This window comes from Triticum aestivum, chromosome 7B (assembly GCF_018294505.1).
Source record: "Triticum aestivum cultivar Chinese Spring chromosome 7B, IWGSC CS RefSeq v2.1, whole genome shotgun sequence".
Classification (NCBI taxonomy): domain Eukaryota; kingdom Viridiplantae; phylum Streptophyta; class Magnoliopsida; order Poales; family Poaceae; genus Triticum; species Triticum aestivum.
This window is the reverse complement of record NC_057813.1, coordinates 318948102-318957335: the sequence shown is the minus strand read 5'-3', so window position 1 is coordinate 318957335 and position 9234 is coordinate 318948102. Positions and strand designations below refer to the sequence as shown.

The 9234-nt window shown below is 47.8% G+C and overlaps 1 protein-coding gene and 1 long non-coding RNA gene across 2 annotated transcripts; one reads left to right on the top strand and one right to left on the bottom strand.

The window, feature by feature from the left end:
- The first annotated feature begins 3382 nt into the window (after nt 1–3382).
- On the top strand, nt 3383–6035 carry LOC123160798 (uncharacterized). The gene is made up of 2 exons (XR_006480380.1): nt 3383–4138; nt 4363–6035. It is a non-coding gene; the product is annotated as an uncharacterized lncRNA (long non-coding RNA).
- A 935-nt stretch (nt 6036–6970) lies between these two features.
- On the bottom strand, nt 6971–8800 carry LOC123160797 (sugar transport protein MST5). Its single transcript, XM_044578633.1, has 2 exons — nt 8550–8800; nt 6971–8458 (listed from the first exon to the last, which is right to left on the bottom strand). Exons 1-2 carry the CDS (start codon nt 8680–8682, stop codon nt 7056–7058), a joined length of 1536 nt encoding a protein of 511 aa, XP_044434568.1. The 5' UTR covers nt 8683–8800; the 3' UTR covers nt 6971–7055.
- Between the last annotated feature and the right edge of the window lie 434 nt (nt 8801–9234).

Sequence of the window (9234 nt, the reverse complement as noted above, 5' to 3'; positions counted from 1 at the left end):
GGCTGGATGTCCGGGCTGGTGGAGTTGGCCTTGCTGCTCTCTGAATGGACGGGGCCGGATGTCCGGGCGGATGGGCCGGATGTCCGGGGTGACGGCCGGATATCTGGGCTGTCGGGGCAGCCTCCTGTGCTCCCAGGACGGCGTGTCCGGATGTCCGGGCTGGTGGCCGAATTTCCAGTGCGGAGGGCCGGATGTCCGGGCCCTGTAGCTTCTGTTGTAGACCCGTGGCTGGGGGGTAGATCTCCAGGGGCCATGACCGGATGTCCGGTGCCTAGAAGTTGTCCTTGCCTTCTTCCGTTGGTTCTCTTCTTCCGTGGACTTGGTGGCTTGACCATCTTCATGTGCATCCTCGGGAGGGTCCTCTTGGTACCTAATCATGCACAACATTCCGGACTTAGGTAGTAGCTATGTCTCGTGAGGATCATATGAGATATCACTAAGGAGAGAAGTCACCTCAGTCTTGAGAGCTCTAGCTCGTGCTCTTGTCATGGGTCCTCTTGGTGCTTGGTGAGACGATAGTAGATCCATGTGGATGACCGAAGGATGCTCCGCATCACCGTGGGATACGGAACACTTTTCCCAATCACCCTGCTTGGGGTCGTGAGGGCGTAAGGAAGAGCTGGGAGCGCTAGCCATGTTGGGGTGGTTTCTGCGAGCGAGCTCCGAGGATTCCTTGTTTGGGGGAGATGGTGTGGATTAGATCTGAAGATCCACATCTCTTTAATAGACAATTTTCTCATGTGGTCAGGGTGCTGAAGGCAAAAATACCCCGACCTCTCGTATTCGCTCGACACGTGGAAGCTGAAATCATGAAGGTGTAGAAGCCGATGAGCGCGTCATTAAATTAAGGGTCGGACACTCCTATTTAAGTCAGGTACTTTGAAGTATTCGGAGAAGGAACCTACCTTGGAATGCCGAAGACAATCTGCGCGCCGGACTCGTCGTCATTGAAGCCCGGTTCGGGGGCTACTGAGGGAGTCCTAGATTAGGGGGTCCTCGGACAGCCGGACTATGTATTGTTGCCGGACTGTTAGACTATGAAGACACAAGATAGAAAACTCCGTCCCATGTCCAGATGGGACTCTCCTTTGCGTGTAAGGCAAGCTTGGCGATTCGGATATGTAGATTCCTTTCTCTATAACTGACTTTGTGTAACCCTGGCCCCCTCCGATGTCTATATAAGCCGGAGGGTTTCGTCCGTAGGACAACAATCATAACCTCATAGGCTAGACTTCTAGGGTTTAGCCATTACGATATCGTGGTAGATCAACTCTTGTGACACTCATATTCATCAAGATCAATCAAGCAGGAAGTAGGGTATTACCTCCATAGAGAGGGCGCGAACCTGGGTAAACATTGTGTCCCCCGCCTCCTGTTACCATTAGCCCTAGACGAACAGTTCGGGACCCCCTACCCGAGATCCGCCGATTTTGACACCGACACCCACCAAAACGTCACGATCAGAAGCTTTGCAGGCGAAGACCACCTTTTGTCAGGATCAGATGTACTACTTGTCCCCTTTCAAAATTGGCCATTGTGGGATCCCTTCTGGCCTAAGTTTTGTGGGAAGACGACCAAGGGCACTATAAATATAGTCTAGCCACCACCATAGAAGGGATCAGACCCCCCGAGACCGAACCCCTTGAGCTCATCACAAGAACTAGCCTCCTGAGGTTGTTCTTCTCCTTGTACTAGTTCATCATCGGGCCCCGCGAGGCTAATGCGCCACAAAGCAAGAGTAGAGTTTTACACCGCAAGGTGGCCCGAACCTAGGTAAATTGCCGTGTCCATTTCCTTCGCATTCATCGAGCTTGGTCATGAGAGCAGCGAGTCGATCGGTTAGAGAGGTTGAGTTCTTCACACACGCCCCTGAGTTCGAACCTTTCTTGGGTCTGCGGAGTCCGGAATCCGACAAAGATGCTGACGGTGACACTCAATAATTTCCGTGACACTAATAACCATCCCAGAAAATATAACAACTTAGCTACAGATAAAAACATCACCAAAAGTGAGGCCAGAACGTCAACAAAGTTGGCGGCGGGGATGGCTCGGGAGAAAATGATTTTAGGCAACATTTTGTTCTTTATCACTAGGATTTTTTTCAATGAATAGAGCAAATTTTGTAGTGGCACAAAGAGATTTCTTTCACATCTCACTTAGAATATGTTTGGGTTCACCAACATAGAAACATAAGTTTCAACACAGTGCGATCCCTCTTAGTACTACAGATGTCCCGTGACTCAAATAAGAGATAAAGAACTATGGAAGAAAATTATAGGTCTTTTCTTCGTCCTCTTTCTTTTTGAATGCGGTCAACACTCTCAGACCGAGCCCCATAGAAATTGCTTCGTTCAGCAATTTTTGGGGTCACTTCCATCACACAATACATTTGATAACAACTTTCTCGATTAACTTGTCATTCTTCTCTGTTGTGCAAATGCTAATCTTCAGAGTTTATATCAAACTCCTCCGAACTCCAGGGACCAAATATCTCTATGTGCACTAGCAAATACATTAGTCTCTCACTACTTTTACCTAACAATGACCAAAACTCTCATGGCACTCAATTACACCAACAACTTTGACGCGTGAAAAAACGTTTTAGAAGCATAGCCAGGCTAACTTCTGTGTAAAGATTGTAACATGTTGTGTCAGCCGCGGGCCTCACCACGGCAGATGAGCAGACCACACGACATGCCATAGGCAAGAACTACATGTTTAGTCGCATGACGGGCTAAGCCCATTACGTGTTGGGCACGCGTGCTCATGGGCCGGCCCGCAAAAAATGGCATGTTGAAATATACACCCTAAACTTTTGTATAAATAGCATTATAATTTATGAATTGCGGGCATGATAACTTACATACAAACACTATGTTAACTTTTTTTATCCTCCGTAAAAAGTATGTTTGAAACATACCCCCTGGTAATTTCTATGTGAATAATTTAAACATATAATGAGGCTAGCCAACTCGTCTCCTTGCTTGTTGCTCGTCTTTGCTTCAATTTGGGCCATTAGATGTTGGTCAAACTTCTTCTATTTGCGTTGGTTGACGTTGGATCTTCGTTGCTTTTCGTTTTGACCGCGTGGTGAGTTCATGGCAAACCATGACTTGTGGGCTCGGTCTGTCAACCGATTGGCTGGGTGAGCCTTTTTCGGGTGCCTGGCGGCCTCTCCTGCCGCGCCGCGTGCGTGCGTCCTGAGCGCTGTGCGCGATTTACGATTCCGCTCGCCACTCTGCTTCGCTGGCCGGTGACGCTGTAGGTGGGCCTATCTTCTTCTTGGTCACGTGTGTCAGTGAACTGGCTGTTGCATTTTTGTGTGCGCGCGGACTCACGTTACTGATTTTCCTGTTAAACCGCTCTTGGCGGGACGTTCCTGGCACACTGCCCACGTTGTGTGTCGTGCGTCGTGGGGAGCAGTTGCAGAGGGGTCGCCCCATGCGTGTGCCCCCGACTTCTGCAATAGTCTTTGGTCTTCCGCGATGATGGGTGGGTTGACGCTGCTCGTGGTCCCGTCCGTCGGCTGCACTGGATGCGGGTCTCGTCGGGGTCGCCGCGCCGTCGTTTGCATTCGCGTCTGGTGTTGGAGAGAGGGGAGATCCAAGAGTTGTGCGGCTGACTCCTGCGTCGTGCTCTGCCTGACCCCTGCGCCATGCGTCAATCAGATCCACCGCCTCCCGAGATCCTTATCCACCCCAGCTCACGAGGAAGCCGCGGGAGGAGGAGCTCAGTCGGGCATTAGCCGGCGGGAGGAGGAGAGGCGTGGATGCTAGCCAGGGAGGTGGATCGACTCGCCTCTGCTCCGCCGTGAGTGCCGCCGCAGCCTCTGCAGCCACCTTGCTCCGCATAGCAGCATGTGTGCGGAAGCGCGGACAGGCGACCACGAGCAGATCGTGTCGGCGGCAACGGCAACACGCATGGTGCGCGAAGTCCGGTAAGATGGGCGCGGCCCGCCCGCAGACATTTCAGGATGGCGTGCCCGACAGCTCGGAACGCGCGCGCCCGGCGCACAGGAGGTATGACTCGGAGCATGCCGGCGGCAACTTGCACCGCGAGGTCCCGAAGCAGCCCAGCCAGTACAGTGCTCCTCCATACTGGATGAACCCTGCGACTCCATCCTCGCCTCCACTCACAGGTAATCCCTTTCCCCTCCGTGCCCTCTCTTTCTTCTGAACAATCTCTCTTTTCAGACCCTCTATCTGTTACACATTTGCATGAAAAAACAAAAGTAAAAGGGAAAACTTACTTTGGGTTCATAAGGTGCAGACCAACAACAAAACGATTGTTAATGAAAGGTTTGGGTGCAGGTATTCTCTAATCAAGGTCTTTTATCTAATTAGTTGGATAACTACTTTTTAGGTCTATGCTGATTTCACAATAACACCGCCTCCAACTTTCTCATTTCCCCAACTCTGCATACAAGGTCCAAACTAGGTATGCCAATCGCTTGTTCAGTCGCTTTCTGGTTTATGCCCTTTCACCTGCATATAGTGAGGCAGTGTGTGGAATTTAGGTGCTGGTTTGAACAAATTACAATGATGTAGTGGTGAGGATCAGTACAGCCACCGGCTTTATATTGTGGTCAGCTTGTTTGTCTGCTTGCTCATGCATTCTAGTACATGATGTCCTGATGATTTGTGAAGTTCTGTGTATCACGTGATAAGCTGCAGATTAGGTAGCATGGCAGCTTGTTTGTTGCTTTTAGGATGTACTGATGTACATGTACCCAGGTGGATCAAATACTGATACCAATCATATATTTTTCTTTACTCATGTGTTTTTCATGTGTCTGCCTAGCATTTCGACAAATTGATTATCTCATTCAGATGTATTCATGCCAGGTTTCTGTGATCCAAAAAAATCATGTGGCACAGGCTTTCTTATTACATACAAAACTAAATGTTGAGAAGTATATAGGTTCATTATTTGGTAACTGAACTGAATTGCCTTGGTATAAAACTCCCATTAGCTTTTGTCGGAGGTGCTGTAATGATTTGACGGAAAGGCTTTTATATTTCCAAGTTGATAAACTACACAACTTCTGATCCTAAAGCCTTTCTTTAAAAGGGACTGGTCAATACAGCTCCATGTTGTGCTATCTGAGCTCTTTTTCTTTTCTTAAAATGGTAGGATATCTCTCATGTTTTATTCGTAGTTGATTGCTTATATCCAAAATATTTATGTTAGTACACTGAAGTTAATTTCTATTCCCTTCGTCCCAAAATAAGTGTCTCAAGCTTAGTATAACTTTGTACTAAAGTTAGTACAAAGTTGAGACACTTATTTTAAGACGGAGGGAGTACATTATTAGTGAAGTTAGCTAAATAGTTTTTGTGCTACTGAGATATATATGTGCACTACATTTTAACCCTCTAAATTGTTGTGCAATTGAGTTTAATCCGGAATATAATTATGTTAGTACACTATGCAATATAATTATATTATATTCTGCTTTTGTCAGTTTTCTGGTTTGCTCCAGCTTGTTTTTACATCTAGTCATAATTACACCTCTCCACCGACTGCCACCTTTCATGGAGGAGGGAGATGGCTTTGCCAGGCCGTCAACACCCATCGGCAACTTGCGGCAGGCGCCGTCCCGTTCTTCTTCCCCTTACTCCGATGCCTTCATGGCCAAAATCATTAGCAGCAAGAAGGTTAAGCACCAACTATGGTTAAAAGCTTTGTCTCTTTTGTTTACTATCCATGATGATCTGATTTTGCTGGTAAGGTTAGAAATTCAAGTAATATGACTATTGTGATGCATCTTCCTACGTGTGTATATTTATTTGCATTGTTAATATTTTCCTCCAGATCATTTGTTGGTCATAAATTATTTTGCATTATTGATGATTAATTTGCAATTGAAATGACAACAGGGCTAGGTTTTATAAGTGTAATGGGTTCAAGTGTGACCTTCCAGTCAAGAAATGTCCTCAGCAAGAAGCTTATATGAAGATCCCTTTTCTACTTTGAATGAATTTACATGCGACTCTCTTGTATGGATAAAAATAATAATTTAAATGTTTTGTTTCTTTGCCAGTTTTGATTTTCTCTTACCGTTGTTGAACCAAATCAATTGTATTTTCGCTGAGTTGATGGCCGCTTGTTTTTTCTGTGAGCTCATTTTCTAGGAGAGTGAGATGTGGGATACACACTCCTGAAATATTTGGTTTCTTTCAAACCATTTATTAGCTAACTAATTTTGGATGTCGTTGCACACAATACAATTGTACTCTGTTGTTGCCATCTTTCTTTTTACGAGAGCTTAGCTCTGTACAATCAAACTTTTATACAAAAGGCCAAGTTCTTAACATATACCCAAACACAAAGTTATTAAAAAAATGCAAATAATTTCAATGAGCACATGGTTTTAAATAGGTCTCTGCGCCATTTGGCGCAACTGGTCATCTAGTATGGTAATTATGTGCCGTAGACATCATATCTTACGTACAACACCATGACAACTATGATCAAGATTTTTTTTGTTCAAACACACCCTGGTTATCTCCATGTGTATAATATGGTAACACGCGCATTGCAGGCATGATAAGTTAACTCTGGTTCTTCAGGAGGTGTTATATATTCATTTCTCAGTGAAGATCATTTGACGTTCAACACGATAGTGAAATAAACAACGACGCAAAGCTTTGTCGAAACATTAGCTCAGCCCAGATGGTTCGTAAAGTCGGGATGGAAGCTGAGGTCTTGAGTTCAACTCTAGACTTTTTAAACTCTATCGCTTACAATGTTGCTCAATTTCAAAGAAAAAGGCTTTCTCTATTTTCCTCAAAGGAAAAAGAAGACATTTTTCTTTAGAACGTGAAATCGCTAAACAAATGCCTATCTCTACATTTCAATTTGCAGACTTCCTAAAACATCTCTCTTGAGGGATGTCCTAAAACTTATGAATTAAAATCCGACGGTAGTAAAGATGTCCTAAAACTTATGAATTAAAATCCGACGGTAGTAAAACTGATCTGCCAAAATTCTTATGGTGGCTACTTACATCTGAAGCACAAACACGCTCGCTAAATGAAAAGCTAGATGCTAGACTAGACGCCGTGTGTTCTGCGGTTGCTGCCGCCTTCCTGGACGACGTACTTGCTCCAGAACCAGTGTCGGCTCCAGACGAGGTTCATCTCGTCGATGGGAACCCCCTTGGTCTCTGGCAGGAAGAGGGCGATGAAGGTCGTCATGATGACCATCCACGCCGCAAAGAAGTAGAAGAGGCCGAACTTGAGGTGACAGAGCATGGTGAGGAACGCCTGCCCAATGATGAAGGTGAGCGTCATGTTGACGCACACGGCAATGCTCTGCCCTGCCGACCTGATCTCAAGCGCAAACACCTCGCTGGGCACGAGCCAGCCCAGCGGCCCCCACGACCATGCGAACCCGGCAACGTAGAGGCAAATGAATAGCACCAGCAGCATGGCATAGGAGCGCGACATCTCCCCCTCGCCCGTGGTGCCGAACTGGAGAGCGATTAGAGTCCCCACCACTATCTGGGACACGAACATCTGTGTGCCGCCCTGGAGGAACAGGGCGCGGCGGCCGAGCCGGTCCACGGAGACGATGGAGATGATGGTGGCGAACATGTTGACGAGCCCCGTGATGACGGCGGACATGAGCGAGGCGTCGCCGCCGAAGCCGATTGTGAGGAACAACACGGGCGCGTAGAACATGATGACATTGATGCCGGTGAGCTGCTGGAAGCAGGGGATGAGCAAGGCAATTGTCAGCTGGGGACGGTACTTGCGCTCCAGGATGTTCCGCCAAGGGTGCTCGATGGCCTTGGCCTCCTCGCTGGCGGCCACCATGTCGTCATACTCGTCGTGCACGTCTGAGGTACCCCTAACCTTGACCAGCACCTTCTTGGCCTCGGCAGTGTAGCCGCGGGCGATGAGGGAGTTGGGAGTGTCCGGCAGGGCGAGTGCGCCGAGGGTAATGATGAGCGCCGGGACGCCAGCCAGGCCAAGGCCGATGCGCCAGCCCCAGCCGCCCTCGATGCTAACGGTGGCGTAGTTGATGAGGTTGGCGGACAGGATGCCGATGGTGGTCATCAGCTGGAAGCCGATGTTGAGCATGCCCCGGAGGTTCGCCGGCGCCATCTCCGAGAGGTAGAGAGGGACGGACTGGTTGGCGAAGCCTACGCCGATGCCGAGGAGGATGCGGCCGAGGATCAGCATCATCACGTTAGTGGCGGCGCCGTTGAGTGCCGAGCCCGCGAGGAAGGTAATGCCGCCACAGAACATGGACCACTTCCGGCCGAAGATGCGCGTCACTGACGCCGCTAGGAACGATGTTGCTAGCGCGGCCAGGTACAGTGAGGACGTGAACAGCGTCAACAGCTGGCTGTCGAACTTGCAGTACTGGTTCTTTTCCTTGTTTGCCTTGGCTTGGGCGTACACCGACGGAAAGAACTCGCTCAAGAACGAGTCCATGGATGTTACACCACCTTCATGGGATGGAATCCACAAAATTTTCACTCTCTCATGGTCAGTTAGTTGTATTTCATTTCATTGTTTTAATGAAGTAATTAGCGGTACCAGAGATGCCGATGTCGTAGCCGAAGATGAGACCGCCAGAGGAGGCGACGAGACAGGAGAAGAAGACAAAGGCCGTCATGTGGCCAGGGTACACCTTGCCCCCGGAGGAACTTATCACCACGCCCCCCGCCATATCTGCGAATAGGCTAGACAACGGTGATGGATGGAAGAGACCACACGAGGAGGAAGAAGAGGAGACGAGGTGCGTAGCCCGTTCTTAGAGGAGGGGATAGCTTCTTTATAGCACCTAGAGTGGCAAACCCTGTCCAGTGGATGCACTCATGGATGAGAATGCAAGCTACCTATTTATGATCTCTACTTTCTTGCAGTGAAACTTGGCGCTAAAATTAGTGCATCACTGTTCTTCAGTTAGCTTGGCACAAGTCTAAGCTTTTTTCTATCCATATTTAGTAAGTATGTAGGAGTACTATTTCTATGAATGAAATATGTCATTAATTCGTTAATTAACTCAAGGCAGTAGACCAAGAACTTGAGAAGTGCTAAACTCATTTATGTTATCAATTAAGGCTAAAAATGATTCTTGAAGAAAAATCATTCATGTGCCCGCCATACCTCGGTCCGCTCGCCCTTTTTATTTCTTATAGGGCCTTTTTTATGTTATTAGCGGTCAAAAAAATTAATACCATGATGTTGTTTATACAAAAAGTGGATTATATAATATATC